General features: G+C 36.2%; 1 protein-coding gene across 2 annotated transcripts; it reads left to right on the top strand.

The window, feature by feature from the left end:
- The first annotated feature begins 2,187 nt into the window (after positions 1-2,187).
- LOC149002974 (TMV resistance protein N-like) lies at positions 2,188-7,273 on the top strand. Of its 2 annotated transcripts, XM_089137570.1 has the most exons (5): positions 2,188-2,753; positions 2,869-4,027; positions 4,150-4,485; positions 4,582-5,217; positions 5,328-7,273. In XM_089137570.1, the coding sequence occupies exons 1-5, from the start codon at positions 2,266-2,268 to the stop codon at positions 5,775-5,777; spliced, it is 3,069 nt and encodes a 1,022-aa protein (XP_088993696.1). In that variant the 5' UTR covers positions 2,188-2,265; the 3' UTR covers positions 5,778-7,273. The 2 variants fall into 2 exon arrangements, with proteins under 2 accessions (XP_088993696.1, XP_088993695.1); XM_089137569.1 differs by having other exon boundaries at positions 4,150-5,217.
- The last annotated feature ends 9,602 nt before the right edge of the window (positions 7,274-16,875 follow it).

Here is a 16,875-nt window from a genome sequence, read left to right as displayed (position 1 = left end):
TGAGTCTCACGCTCTCACCTTCTACCTTTCATATGGCTTTTCTCCGGCAATTAAACCGTCTTTATTGACCTTGTGAATCGATTACAAATTTCTTGTTTGAATCAGATATATGCCTGGAGAATCAATTTAGTAATGCATCGCAGAGCACTTTCCCTTTCCCTTCTCCCTAAGTATCCATGCACATAATGATACAAAAATATGCTTCTATGTATTTTTCATTTTGTCTAAAGGTACGTAATATTTGTTTTGTATCAGATGATATTGTTTTCTAAAAATGAGCAGTTACAAACTTACAATAAGAAAGTAGTCTTAATCATTACTTGATTGTTAACTGCTGATACTACTAACTGCTAGTACTTAGTTGAAGTGATTGTTTATAATGGCATTGGATTTTTATTAGTTAATCTCTTGGGTGGTGCAATGCTGCTCTCAATTAGTTTAGAGCTTCCATTCCTGGTAGAGGATTGTGCTCCCTCACCCCCTTCAACAACTCATATAAGAGGAAGTCCACTTGAGCATTGACAAGGCAAACTAAATGTGGACTCTCCTTCCTAAATATGTGGTGAAAAAGTATGAGAAGAACAAAATCTTTGACTTGCAAGTAAAGCATCTCAGCTCGCTCGCAACCTAGTGAAGAGCATAATTTGCAGGAACCAATAATTGAGGTTGTGGCTTATATGGAAGTGCATGTCTTCTATACTTGCTCCATATTATTTCCAAAAAAAAAAATACTTGCTCCATATTATTTATGTTTCCATTGTTTTTATTTTTTTTATTTTTATTTTTTATTCTTTTTTGATTAATTTGTAAACTAGTGTAGTAACATTTGCATGGTTTTGGGCACGAAAAAAACATCTATTGTCCAAGGATTTGATTCATATTGTTTATCTGCATTCAGCTATAATTAGGGTAAAATTTGCAATTAGACCAAAAAGTGGAAGCTTTTTTTTTTTTTTTTTGAATACCAGAAAGCTAGATTATTTGGTTATTTGGACTTTGAATTTATCCGATAACTTATGCATTAAAAGTTAGAGGAAAATTTTCAACGCCAATGATGGGTTAGTAAAGCGGTTAAAAGCCCAACTTCCCAAGGGGAGGTCTTGGGTTCGCACCCATTTGGCGGCATTAATTATATATATAATCTCCCTTCAGGATGTAATGATGGTGCGCGTAAACTGGCCCGGATGAACCACGACCTCTACTAAGTCACTTTTCACTCACACCTTTTTCAATTCTAGGGAGCTTTTTCAATTCTAGCTCCTTAGCCCTTTCCAAGCCTTCTAAGGTCGTAAACTTCCATGTCATAGTTTATACATAGTCCTAAGAATACTCAAAATGAATCCACCACTCTTGTGCTGCTGAAGCAACTGCAGAATATGTTTGGTGCTCCGCCAGAAATTAGGGGTGAAGTCAGTTGTAATGAAAGTGAAAAGATCCAATTTTTTTAACAAAAGGAAAATGTATAGTGATCTTGAGCTTGAGAGAACTTGACTTGTCTTTGCAAATCAAGAAAGCACAATAGATGAAATTATTAAGAATTTGATAATTCCAATAGAAATTGGATGCAAATATTAGGGTTTTCTTTTTGTTGCTATCATCGGTGAACCTTTTTGTATACCATTGCATTTAATTTGGAGATTCCTTACTCTCATATTTTTCTTGATCACCGAGAAGTCAATACATCCATGTATACATGAATCTGTAAGAAAACTTTCTGAAGTGAAAAATCGACTTGGAAGAAATTGAAAAAAACAGGTTAAGATGATGATTTCTTCACCATCTCCTAAATGTGAAATTCTAAAGAAGGAACAGGGTTTGAGGGTAAAATAGAAATTCCATAAGTACTTTTAATCTATTTACTAATTACGGGTAATGATCATTTTACACCAACAATTAACAGCCAGTGAAGTCTGTTAACTTTTTTTGAACCTATCTAATTGATCGTCCTTTTTGTGGAATCTTTTTTTTTTGCTTTTTTTGACCCCAGATTCCACCACACTAACAATGAGTCCCACCATCAATCTTTTTACATTTCTTTTCCTCCTTCAATTATGGTGTCTTTTGTTCACTTTGGGGGTCAATTACAAAATTTTCCATTTGAATCGGATAATGGAGAAGCAACTTCAATAATGCACGCTGATCACTTTCCATTTCCCTTCTGAGCAACTTCCCTTCTGATCTTTTGCATATATAGCTTCTGCATAGTGGGTCTTCCCTTGGTAGCAGAAAGTCATCGTATTTTTCTGATCTTCTGCTGCATTGTCCATGGCGAACAGCGAAGCCTCGTCTTCCTCCGGTAAGTGGGAGTATGATGTCTTCTTGAGTTTTGCTGGGGAGGACACTCGTACAAGCTTCACCGATCATCTCTTTAACGCACTGGTGCGAGAAGGTATTCAGACTTTCAGAGACAACGAAGAGCTAAACAAGGGAGAGGATATCTCTTCAGGATTGATGGCAGCCATCGAAGATTCCAGGGTTGCCATTATCGTCTTCTCTGAGAAGTATGCTTCTTCCACCTGGTGCCTTGATGAGTTGGTGAAGATACTCGATTGTAGAACTAGTGGCCGAACAGAAAAGGTATTCCCCATTTTTTACAAGATCGATCCATCGGATGTCAGGAAACAGAGAAACACTTATTCTCAGGCATTTATGAGGCACGAAGAGCGTTTCCAGAATGAAATCGAGAAGGTGAAAAGGTGGAGGGCTGCTCTCACTGAAGCTGCGAATTTGTCGGGGTGGGATCTTGCAGATGGGTAAGTCTCATTAGTTAAATCCTTTTGGTTCATTGAGCACTTTTCTTGTTCTTTCTTTCTTCTTTTGTTCCTCGAATTTATATGCATGTATATGTTTTTTCATCAACATGACCAGGCATGAATCGGACCTAATAAAGGACATTGTTAAAGCAGTGTTGGCAGTAACAAACCCTGGATGTTTGCATGTTGCAAAATTTCCAACTGGACTTGACTCCCACGTAGAGGCCATATGTGGTTTGCTGAATGAAGGCAGATCAGATGCCGTATGTGGTTCGCATAAAAAAAGAAGAAAGAATGAAGATGGATTAGACGTTGTTCGCACCATAGGAATATATGGCCCCGGTGGAATTGGGAAGACAACCATCGCAAAGGCCGTTTTTAACATTATGTCTAGAAAGTTTGATGGTAGTTGCTTTCTTGCTGATGTTAGAGAGGTTTCTAGTCAGCAACAGGGTTCTCTGCATCTGCAAAAACAGCTTCTCTCTGACATCTTGAAACGTGAAGGCATAGAGATTCACAATGAACACCGTGGAATCACTATGATCAATAATCATATACGCTGTAAAAGAGTTCTCATTGTTTTTGATGATGTAGTGAAGATGATACATTTGGATAAATTGGTCGGTAATTTTGATTGGTTTTGTCCAGGAAGTCAAATCATCTTGACGACTCGAGACGAACATTTGCTGACTGAATTGGATATGGATGAAAAGTATAAATATAGAGTTGAGACAATGGATGAGAAGGAATCTCTTCGGCTTTTATGCCGCCATGCCTTTAGACAAGGTGATCCCTTAGAAGGCTATGAGGAGCTCTCAGAGGAAGTGGTACGTTATGCAGGAGGCCTCCCATTAGCTCTCGTGACTTTGGGTTCGTCTCTATACCAAAGAATTCCAACTGAGTGGGAATATCAATTGGAGAAACTAAAAGTGAAACCTATTGGTGATGTCTTGGAAAAACTTAAAATAAGTTATGATCTATTAGATGAGTTTGATCAGAGCTTATTTCTTGATATCACATGTTTTTTCATTGGACTGGAAAAATACCATGCAAGTACAATTCTGGATGTTTGGTATCCCAACGGAAAGGCTGCAGTTAAAAATCTCAAAGAGAAGTCTTTGGTAACAGTTGATAAATATAACATACTAGGAATGCACGATCTAATCAGAGACATGGGTAGAGAAATTGTTCGTAATGAATCTCCTAGGAATCCTGGAGAACGTAGTAGAGTGTGGGAAGATGATGACACATTTGATATATTGAAAAACCTCACTGTAAGTACTATTGCAAGTACAATTCCATCTCCTCTTATCATAATACACGATGTTTATTGACAAATTAATATGAAAGTCCTTTCCTAACTTGTTCCTTTTCTTGTTAATTTCTCTTTTGTTAGGGAACAGTTGCAGTTGAAGGGTTTCAAGTATTTCACGAAGTTGAGGAGAGTGAAGAGTTTCCCCAAAAGATGGCTAAAGTGTTTCGTCGAAAGATTTCTCCCGGTTTTTCCAGAATGCCAAATTTAAGATTTCTTCAAATTTATATATTCAATGGAAGTTCGCGGAAATATCGGGAACATTTTCTTCAAAAGGGAGTTATTTTGTTCAAAAAGTTAGTTTGGCTCGATTGGTATGAATTCCCTTTCAAATGTATACCAGATAATTTTCATCTAGGGAACCTAGTTATTCTCAAGTTGCTGCATAGCTTTCTTAAACTAATTTGGGAGGGAACCAAGGTACGCCAAATTAATTTTGTCGATTTGTGTTATATCTATTTGAGTGAGTTTTATGATATGCAATTTGTGGAAACTACTTTTTGTCTTATCTTCCAGAATCTCCCAATGCTGAAGGTCCTCGATGTTAGCAATTCTCATTTCTTAACCCAAACGCCGGATTTCTCTGGACTCCCGAATCTTCAGAGATTGAATCTCCGGTGTTGTAAAAGCTTGGCCAAAATCCATGAATCTATTTATTGTCTAAAGAAACTTGTAGAATTGGAACTAGGAGGCTGCGGCAATTTAAAAAATCTTCCACATGGTATCAACAAATTGGAATCGCTTGAAGTACTTGATGTTTCTTATTGCCATCAGCTTGGAAATTTTCCGAAGGGATTCATGGAACTGAAACGTTTAAAAGAGCTTAATTTGTCAGATTGTGACTGGATAGATGATGGTATAGCTAGTGGTCTTGGGGAGCTTCCCTCATTGGAGTCATTGAATCTGTGCTTCACCAAATTTAAGTGCCTTCCAATGCTTCCGTCAAGTTTGTGTTCTCTTAAATTATATTTCTGCTACCACTTGGAAAGATTACCATACCTGTCAAATTTGAAGCAATTAAGGGAGCTAGACCTTTTTGATACTCCAGAGGTGACTGAAATTGAGGGCTTAGGGGGTTTGAAATCTGCAACAATTATAAACATATCTGCTTGCATCAAATTGGAAACTTCTGTGAAGAAGAGAATCTTTCAGGTTTTCTCTTTTACTCAGACTAGGCTACTAGATTTAAAATTGTGAAACCACTTTCCTAATGTTTTTAATTATTTAAAGAACATGGTAGTCTGATTTGGTTTCATGGACAGGATATATGTAAAGAATTTGGAGGCGATGAGATCTGTGACATCTTTCTTCCTGGGAATGAGATTCCCGATTGGTTTGCATTTCAAAATGATGATTGCCAGGTTATTGCTCAACCTCATAACATGGAGATGCACCCACAACAAAAAGGGCTCATTATATGCACTACCTTTGAAATGCTGCCTGCCGTTGTCAGCTTCGGCAACTATTCAGCAGACATTGTTGAAGTTTTCATTTCTTCAAGGAATTCTACATGGAAGCATTCCCAAAAACAACCCTATGATAAATACGGACAAATGTTTACTTGGGCGATCAAGATACCAAATAGTGTTTGGAAATCAATTGCTGCTCAATGTCAATATGAATTTGGGGATACACTAACTGTTTCAGCCTTCCAAATTGGATATCATGATATAAGACACCCAGCGGTCCAAATTGGGTTCCATTTTTTCTAAACGTGATACAGAAGGTGTGACTTTCTGGGAAGAGGAATGTTCCAAAACCTAAAGCTGAAGAAATTTGGGTTCCATTTCTCCTGTGCCACCCACCTCACACAACATGAGTGTTTGTCGAAGGAAGAAGATTCAAAAGCATCGCTTAGTAAGTATTTTATATTTTGGATATTGTTTTGGATCATTTGGTGAATTCATTTTGTTTAGTATTTTTTTTCCATTAAATATTCAGTTATATTAAAGACATTTTGTTTCTCTCTCATAAAGTCCCTTTTGTGCCATAAATTTTTCATCACCTAAATCTCAACATAGACATTAGAGACAGGACAGAGGAAACAGAGTTGTTCTTTGGGAGCACCACTGACGATATCATCTACTTCATGAACATCCTCATATTCTGATTTTACAGCTGTATCATTGTGCTCTATAAATGCCACCTAATGCTCTCTCTCTTATTTAATTTAATGATTCATATATATGCTTGCTATCAGTTTGTTCTTAATTAACTTCAAATTTTCTCCTCATTCTCAGATTACATTACCCTATGTCAGCCACTTTCAAACTTCCACTGTCTCTTAGATTCGCAAAAAAAGGTTTTTATTGCCATAAGATTTGAAATTTACCAAATGACTTCTATTGAGTGCGTTATTCAATTTCAATTTAAAACATGTAATTTTCTTTTATTTGCTTGTTTTCAGTCACATAATCATGATTTAACTTTTCATCCACCTCTCCGCCTATTCCCAATTGTATTTGCTTGTTAGAAGATAAATTAGTTGAAAAAAGAAAACTCATATTTGTAAATAGACATGCAATCAGAATCCATCTGACATATATGAATATATCAAATATATCAATCCTCAAACTGGTGGAATAAAAGTCAGAAACAAAAAACATATAGGATCTTCATTGTTATTCTCATTTAGGGGTTTATTGAAAACATAAATTCCAAGCACAATTTGGGTTTGCTTTCTTTCTGCTGCCCACTCTGTTTAGGTTGAAATCTATGGATACCTCTAAGGCTTTATGCCTTCCGCTTGATCTTAAACTGTAAATCTGCTCTACTGATGGCAAATACAATAAAGCATATGTTATTTTTACCTCTATTCTCTAGCTCTTTTCTTTTTCTTTAATTCATTTGTTTTGTGTGGCTTTTCTTTTGTTTCTGGAGTAGAATGAAATCGAAATGCATATCTGTACTACAACCTCACATTCTACCCAAAAAACAGGGACTACAATCCGACATATGCATCTGTAACACCATGATTCTCCAGAGCCAACTTTTCTCCTGGGTGTTGCGTAATCATAAGCCCTCACCATACTTGGATGTCCATTTGATGCATATCAAGATGAGATTGATATTTCTTCCCCCTATGCCCTCACACTCACATGAGTATGGGGGGCATGGGACACGGTCAGTTGTGGGGTAGATGATCTGAACTCATCAAGGTGTCCTCGGAGATCTTTGGTCTCATTTCAGTCCTTTATTGTTGTCCATAGGATCTGCGGTGCAAAAACTAGCAGATGAGAATAAGGCCTTGGCTTGGTCCAATAGGAGGGGAGGGGAAAGGAAGGGCCTCCGTAGGGACACAGCTACAGTTTTTCATCTTTGGTGGGATAGTGTTGAAGAATGTTTAAAATTTGCATGTATTATTTTAGTATAATTATATATTTATTCATTCTTTTTTCCTCCTATGCTTTTTGTCATTGGATTTTAGTCCCACGTTGAATAGTGAGGAGCCCATCATATTTTTTTTTTTTTTGGTAAACAGGAGGCCATCATTTGGTTTATATATAGAAAGCTCATATATATATATATATATATATATATATATATATATATATATATATATATATATATATATATATATATATATATATATATATATATATATATATATATATATATATATATATATATATATATATATATGCACTGATGCAATATAGAGCGAATGATATATATAACTTATATACCAATAATTATTAGGGTAATTTTCATCTGGACCCCTTGAAGTTTGATTTATGTCATTTTTAGGGGTCAAAATCTTCTGCGGCCAACCAGCGGCCGCCTCCAGATGTGTGCCGTGTGTCCTTATTTTAAATCATACCCGTTCAATTATTATCTACCTTATTCTTCTTTAAACCGTTAACAATGAAAACGGTTTGGTTGAGTGAACCGACTTGTTCAAACCAAATCGGATCATCTTGTACTCACTTTTTTAAAATAACCAAAAAAAAAAAAAAATCTGTAAACCTAAATCAGCATCGTCTTCTATCTCAGCAAGAACTCCGGTGAATGAGTGCGAACACGACGGTGACGATAACAGACACAATGACTAGCTATGAACTCGTTCAATGTTTTGTCCTAATCTACTCATTTTTCGATGCCAAAACTTCAACAAGGACCTCAAATTCATTCTCCGTGATGTACTCGACGATTCCAGCATCGAGCGCTAAGCATGCTAGGGTGGTCTCTGTCTCCAGGAATACCTCTCTATGTGAATGCGTGGAGATTGTCTAATTAATATTTTTCGTTGTTTGTTTAATAGATGACAAGAGAGCGGGTTTCTTCTCTCAGATTCGAAGGTTGTCAACAGTAGAGTGAGAAACGAGCATTTGCATTAATAGAGGGGTTGATTGGGCAAAAACCGTTCTTCACATAGACACTGAAGATGATTCCCTCATTTCACGTTCTTCAGTGCCATTGCCTATTGATTCTTTCATTGAAAGGGTTGGATGATATTTTTATGAGTCACTGATCTTGTTATAGTTCTTCCTTGAGATTGTCGCCGGAGGAATTCTTAGACTCTCTTGAGATATATTTATTTGTTGATAAGGATTTTCATCGTGTCGTCATGATCAGTCATTCGCTGGAGTCTTCGTTTTGGCCGGCAAGCGAAGAGGGTAGAGGTGAGAGCCAAGATAAATTCAATTGAAATTACAGGTTTTATTCTGAAGGTTGCATCGATACGGTATATTTCTTCGATCGATTTAGGTTTTCGGTCGAGATAGCAAACGATGCTGAGATTGAAGACGATGCTGATTTGTGTTTTCAAGTTTTTTTCTTGTTATTTTAAAAAAGTGAGTACTAGATAATCCGATTTGGTTTGAACAAGTCGGTTCACTCAACCAAACCGTGTTCATTGTTAACGGTTTAAAGAAGAATATGGTAGATAATGATTGAACGGGTATGATTTAAAATAAGGACACGCTGCACACATCTAGAGCGGCTGCTGGTTGGCCGCTCCTCTGTGCGCCGCAGAAGATTTTGACCCCATTTTTAGTCTAAATAAATGAATACTTTGCATCTGCCTCCCCTGAGGTATCCAACAAGGTCAATTAAGGACAAATTGTGATTTTTATGACCAAAATACCGTTGTATCTATTCTACCTTAAGATTTGCATATGTCTTTACAAATAAATCCAACGGTGAAAATAAAAAAGAATGGGTATTTGCATCTTATAAATTTATGAATTATTAAATCTTTGAATATAAAATATTTTTATATTTTATATTTTAACGATTTAAAGTTTCTTAAATTTTTTCCCAATTCCTGCATCTTCTTCATCTTCTTCATCTTCTTTGATCTCTGTTTCTCTCTGTTTCCATAGCTTATAGATCTTTAAACCCCTAAATGTTTCAGCTTCAACCATGAACTTAACTCCCATCCCCACCACTACTGCCACCCACCGCCACCGTCACTGTCACCTCCAAAGCCCAGGAAGCAGAATCAGATTATACACCACCACCACCACCACTACTACCACCGCCACTGCCGGCGCCGACAACCCAACTACCAATCCCGATTTACACTGCGGATTGTAAGTCAAGAACACGTCGTTAGAATATTAACAGTCAATGGGGTTGTATGGCAACCATTATGTGCCAAAATTTCCACTTCAGCACATAATCCACTTTTTATACTTCTGTGCTGAAGTAGGCAAAATTGGCACAGAATCTGTTGTGAGATCTTGTATGGTTGGACACAGATGGGCGCATTTCTCTGGCCCATCTTGGCACAGAATCTTGTATGGTATGTAACAAAGTCAAAGTGAAAAATGAGCACGTTTTTTTCTTCTTTTTTTTTTAATAAAAAACAAAGAAAATATCACCAAAGGCTCCATCTATTTATAGAAAAATGATTTTCATTATTTGTCAAAAACAAAATTAACAACATGAATCCTGATGGAATCGAACCATCATACCCTAGAAACTTTCTAGGTGCTCTTCCATTTAAGCTAAGGATTCTCACATACAAAAACACATGTTGGATCAATCCAAAAGAGTCCCTATTATGAAAATAGCCATAAAATAAATATTTTTCTTCTATGACAAACATAAGGTTAAGCAAAGAACCTATTTCTAGTCAAAAAAAAAATATTATTCTTCAAAGAGGAGAGAATAGCCATGATTTCCAACAACAAACCCAGTTAAGTTGTAAATAATTCATCCACCTCTCTGTCTCTTTATAAATTATACGGTACCTATTATATTTGGAGTGAAACTAGTGACCATCTACTATTGTCTCATAAATTTCAATATTTGATTGTCAGCGATGGTGGGCAATTTCCGGGAAAAAGATGGGTTTTTCCCTTCACCTACCTAGACGTTGGGTATGGCATCAAATGGCAATTAGGTAATTTCATAATCTATTTTAACAATAAATTTAACTGTGTGTAGCTTGTAATTTGCACGTGGATGCTATGTAATTTATGAAACAATAGTGGATAGTCACCAGTTTCATCTCAAATAGAGTAGATGCTATATAATTTACTCCTTTTTCATTTTCTTGATAAAGAAACTTTGAGTAAGAGAAGGAAACAAAAAAAAAAAAAAAAAAAAGGTGGAGTTTTGACGCTAGAAGAAGGGATTTTTAGTTGGGATTTTTGGAGTTTCTTATCAATTGAAATTTCACAAGAGGTAGGTTAAAGGGTATTACTCAAAGATTTTTGCATGAATTTTTAATACCATTAAGTTGGTGTTTTCCACCTGTGATATTGTGGGGTTTTATCCAACAAAGCCTGATGTGGTATCTATAGCTGCAAATGAGAAGTGAATGATTCTATTTTGCTTGAATTTCTCAGGGACCATACCTAACAATGTAACTACTCCATACCTAACGATGTAACCACTCTACCTGGGACTTTTTTTTACTTCACAAATATACTGAGAAAGGGATATGAGAAAAAGAATATTTGGAATGTGGAAAGATGATGGCGCCATTGATGTATTCAGAAACCTCACTGTAATTACTAATAGAATGTACAATTCCATCTCCACTTATCATAACACATGATGATAATTGACAAATTCATATGAAAAATACCGCCTTCCTTCTTCCTTATTTCATGTTAATTTCTCTCTTTTGTTAGGGAACAGAGATGCAATTGAAGGCTTTGAATTAGAATGATGGTTTAGCGCAGAGACTATCAATGGTTTATGTAGAATGCCAAATTTAAGATTACTACAACTTAATAACATGGTTTTCTTGGGACGCATTATAGATCTGGAAAATTTTCTTCAAGAGGTACTTATTTTGTTCAAAAAATTAGCTTGGCTTCATTGGTGTAGATTCCCATTCAATCGTATACCAAATAACTTTCATCTGGGAACCGCATTATTCTTGATATGCAGAATAGTGATCTCAAACTAATTTGGGAGGGAAACAAGGTAACTGAATTTTATAATATGCAATTTGTGGATGCTAATTTTTGTCTAATCTTCCAGAATCTCATAATGTTGAAGGTACTCGATCTTAGTTGCCAAGCACCAGACTTCTCTGGACTCTAGAATCTTAAGAGTTTGCATCGCAAGTGGTGTGGAAGCTTGTTTGAAATCCATGAATCTATCTATTATCTAAGGACTTGTTTGATTACATGAGTCTGGAGATTTCAAATCTATACAATCATAATTTTTTTAAATTAACTGTTTGGTTAACCTAAATTTGTGGAACTAAATCCATGGATTCATCCTGAAAAACTAATTGGTCGACCTGATTTTTGTGAATGCGCAAATGTTCAGTTATTGTAAGGGTGAAATCCACCACCCTATACCCATAAATCTATAGATTCACGTTTTTAATGTAAAAAGATGAATCTCTAGATTTCATAAGTTCAGGAATTTTCACAACCAAACAGGTAAAAATCTCACAATCATGAATTCAGGATTTATGTAATCAAACAAGCCCTAAAGAAAGGTGTGGAATTGAAATTATGTGGGTGCTTTACTTTAAGAAGTCTTTCATGCCGTATCCACAAATTGGAATCGCTTGAAGAACTTGCCGAAGAGATGATGCTATCGCTGTGGTCTTGGGGAGCTCTACTCGCTGAAGATATTCAATTTGTGTGGCACCAGATTTAAGAGCCTTCCAAAGCTTAACACGATCCCCATGCAACTAGAATTATGAAAAAGGGAAGCTCGAATTACAACTAGATGCCTGCTCAACTAGGGTTTTCAAGTCCCCACTCATCACCAGAATGACCTGTAAAGTTTTGTTTGGTCTTTAATCTTCTCATTCAGATCCCTCCCCTTCTGTGCCTGCCTGAGTCTTAAGGTGTTCCAACAATTTTCTATAATCATACGAGTTGGATTTTGAGTTTAAATGAAATGAATCTCAACACTTCCACTAAACTACTGATCTTTGTTAAAAAAGATAACGTCAATCAAAGTCAAAGTTCATGTAAGAAATGGAAATGGATGATAAGAACAAAGCTCGGGTAAAACAATGAGAGAGAGACAAGTCGATTACGAAGGGAAGAATTGTTGCAACCCATGAAGAAGGGAGATCTGATGATCTCAGCAAAGAAAGGGGTTTCAATATGGGGTTTTTGGAGTTGTTCATCAATTGATTTTCACAAATGAGGCAGATATATGTTAAATGGGTTTTACTAATAAGAGTTCTTCTCAACGGATCTCGTTCGTTCATCTGGGCAATTCCTTCTTGCAGGCTGCATCACATACACAAATTTCAAAGGACATCATTCAAAGACCACGAAGTCATCAAAACTGGGAGCATGTCAATTGAAGATTTGTCAGCTCACCCGATAATATTCAAGTTTTTGATGATTGGGTTCTCTGGGTTGATCTCAAGCACCCTGCTCCTTCCTCTCATATAATCCTAATCCAAGCTAGATGTATCTCCAACTGACTGCACCTTCATCAGCCTGAAAATTGTTACAGATTCCTTGTATCAGAAAAAAACCTACAAATCCAGCACCAGATTGTTGATCTTTTGGTTAGTTTGAGGCATCCAACCCAATGAGCATTTATTGTCCAACCATACATTTGATCTGATAATCATCAAACAGGTAACATGGATGGCAGAGGAAGAAAATCCTCTACACCTCCAGCCATGGTAAATGTCATAACTCTACCTCAGGAAGGAACGGGAAAATGTTAAAACTAACCCAAAGCCAAGACATTGCTCTCTGTTCTCGCTCATGGTTATACCCAAGATCATTATCAAAAGCTTTCCTGACCAGTCGCTTCCTCATGAACAGTAGAAGACAAAAGACTAATTGATTTTCCTGTTTTTAGAATTTTATTTCTTTTCTGATCTCAGATTCCACCACACTAGCAATGAGTCCCACCTTCTATCTTTTCACATTGCTTTTTTTCCTAAAATTATAATGTCTTTTCTTGACTTTGGGGTCGATTACGAAATTTTCCATTTGAATCGGATAGTGGAAAAGCAACTTCAATAATGCAAGCTGATCACTTTCCTTTCCCTTTCCCTTTCCCTTGTAATCTTTTGCATATATAATTTCTGCACAGTGGGTCTTATCTGTTTGCTTAGTGAAGCCATTTACTTACAACATACGTAGGTTAGGCAATACTCCTTATAGTTCTTGTTTCGAACACATTTTTTTTTATCCTGATTCAATTAAAGCCCACATTCAATCCTGTGTTTAGAATGATTATTGGCTATTTCAATATATGCGGGAGTAAGCAAAGCTTCCCCTATCTTTCTCTCTCCTTCTCTCTTTTCCTTTTTCCTTTTTCTCTTTTTTCTCTTTTTTCTCCTCTCTCCCCTTCACTTCTCTCTTTTCTCGTTTCCTCTTTGATCTTTCTCCGTTCTCTCACTGCTTTTCCCTTTCTGTTGTCTCCTCTTTAATTTCTCTCTCTTCTCTTTCTTGTGTTTCCACGTACATTTGCTCTCTCTCGCTTTTTTATTTCTTTGCTTTGGCTTCTCTTTCTTATCTTATCAAGATTATATATATAAAATAATAATATGAGGAAATCTACTTACTTGTCACTGCCTCTTTTCTCATTCTATCACATGTATGTGAATTTAAAAGCCACCTCATAATCCTCCACTTAGGAGTTAGGAGTTAGGACTTAGGAGGTGGGATGGGAGAGAGAACATGCGTCACCTCCTCTCTCCAAGTGTCTATATATATTAATACCTCCGGATTCAAAAAATTGTGCTAATTATTATCTTTTCATCGGTTCAGTCCAACTGCGTCGTATAAGAGACCAATGGATGGAAATGTGTACCGGCGCAGTTATGGCTAGGGGTTCAAATAAAATTAATTTAAAAATTCTAAAAAATTTAAAATATATTGGTACAACATTAAAATAATAATATAATGAGATGTAGGACATTACACGCTATGCATAAGAAGTTATTCCAAACAGCATATAATTTAGGTAATTTAATACTTTTCTGGTCTCATGTAAAATTTGGCTATAGACCAGATGAACATGATATGACAGTAGCTAGAAATTATTCGGGCCATGTAGTTGTTGAGAAGTCTAAAATTACTTCTAGCATGCGCCTTAAATGCACACCGTTGGATTAGAAACTTAATAGTCAAGATTTCACCTCGGCCACTTGTTCCTTCTCTTGGTTTAAAGCAATGAGAAATTTCGGCCACTGAGATTCTAATCTAATGGGTCTGAGGAATCACCTGGGGTACAAAGCACCTATTGAAGTCAAAGGAGACAAATCACCTACAACGTCGTACAAGGCTCTCCCACGTGTCACAATTCTAGCTAAGAATTGCAAGAGATGGGAATTGGAGAGGGGTGGGATTTGGATTTCGTCTACCCATCTTTCACCTTCCACTCAATTTTATGTTTTACTACCCAGGCATTTTGAGCTCACCTATTGTCAAGTGGATTGTGAGATAAAATTTTGGGTGGAAGGTACACTCGGACGGAGAGGAGTAGGATCTTGATTGAAGCAACTATAGAACATATTGGATGATCCGCCAGAAATCTAGGAATCAAATCAGTTGTGATGAAAGTGAAAAAATCTATCTTTTTCAAGAAAAAAGAAGTAAGGATCTTGAGCTGGAGAGAACCTTGCTCGTCTCTGCAAATTTGGAAAAAAACGCAACAGATGAAATTATTAAGATTCTGGAAATCCCGGTAGAAATTGGATGCAAAACTTAGGATTTTCCTTTTGTTGCTTCCATCCATGGCCTTTCATGCACGCCATTCAATTAAAAAATGAAATTTGAAGAAACCGAAGAAAACGATGAAGACGAATCTTCACCATCTCCGAAATGTTAAAATTTAAAAAAGCAATAGGGTTTGATGGTAGAATAGGAATTTCATTACTACTTTTAATCTATTTAGTAAATAAGGGTAAAATGATCATTTTGTCTCTAGAATTTTAATACTAAACTCCTTAAGACTCGATTTGTCAGTTTTTAATCGTTCTCTTTTTTAGAACATTTTTCTTTTCTGCGGCCACCACACCAGTAATGAGTCTCACGCTCTCACCTTCTACCTTTCATATGGCTTTTCTCTGGCAATTAAACCGTCTTTATTGATCTTGTGATTTGTGAATCGATTACAAATTTCTTGTTTGAATCAGATGCCTGAGAATCAATTTAGTAATGCATCACTGAGCATTTTTTTCTTTCCCTTCTCCCTAAGTATCCATGTACATAATGATACAAAAGTATGCTTCTATGTATTTGTCATTTTGTTTGTGCAAAAGTTCTCACTTAGGGGTATGTAATATTTGTTTTGTATCAGATGATATTGTTTTCTAAAAATGAGCAACGTTCCATATTATTACAAAAAAAATATAGATACTGCTCCAAATTATTCTGTTTGATTGTTATTTGAACTAGTGTAGTACTGCTAACGGCTAGTATCTATAGTTGAAGTGTTTGTTTATAATGGCATTGGATTTTTAATTAGATTACGGAAGACCTTGCCTTCCAACAAAAGTCCGTTTTCCTTTTTCAATTTAAACCTAGATTATTTGGTATTTGAAGTTTGAACTTATCCGATAACTGATACAAAAAATTAGGGGAACTTTTGCCCCCTTTAGTCCCCTAGAGCCTCTTAATGTCACCCCTGGGTAGCCAATTTGATCCATCCCACTAAATCAACCACTCTTGTTCGATACCACGAACCCCACTAGAGCATTGACACGGCAACCTTTTCATTGTAGTTCCCTAGCACTTTCTAAATATCTAGGTCACAAAACTCCGTCATAGTATAGAAGCCCAAAATCTCAAATGAATCTACCGCTCTTGTATAGAGCATCTCAGCTCACTCGCAACCTAGTGAAAAGTAGAATTTGCAGGAACCCATAATCGAGGTTGTGGCTTATATGGAAGGGCATGTCTTTATAAGAATTGGGCTCCAATAGTAATTGATCCAAAAAAAGTTTTTTATTGTTGCTTCCAAATTATTTCTGTTTTTTTTTTTTTTTTTTTTTTTTATTTTTTTTTATTTGTAAACTAGTGTAGTTACATTTGCATGGTCTTGGGCAATGAAGAAAGCAGTCTATTGTCCAGAGGGTTTTGATCCATCATTATTTATCTGCAGGGTTTCAGACTATAATTACGGCAAAATCTGCAATTAGCCAAAAAAGTAGAAGCTTTTTTAACTTTTTTTGGTAAAAAAAAAAAAGTTTTTTTAGACCTATCTACAAGACAATGGCAGGAGCTTTAGCTAAAATCGAGGGTCTGCATGTGAAAACTGACGAATTTGAATATAAGAATCCTCGACAGAAGACAAAAGACTAATTGATAGTCTTTTTTGAGGAATCTTTATTTGCTTTTCTGACCTCAGATTCCACCACACTAGCAAGCAATGAGTCCCACCTTCCATCTTTTCACATTGCTTTTTCTC

The sequence above is a fragment of the Hakea prostrata genome, chromosome 10, assembly GCF_041222555.1.
Source record: "Hakea prostrata isolate BN-2017 chromosome 10, UWA_Hpros_2, whole genome shotgun sequence".
In the NCBI taxonomy this organism is placed as follows: domain Eukaryota; kingdom Viridiplantae; phylum Streptophyta; class Magnoliopsida; order Proteales; family Proteaceae; genus Hakea; species Hakea prostrata.
The sequence above is the reverse complement of the archived record's forward strand: the minus strand, read 5'-3'. Positions and strand labels throughout refer to the sequence as shown.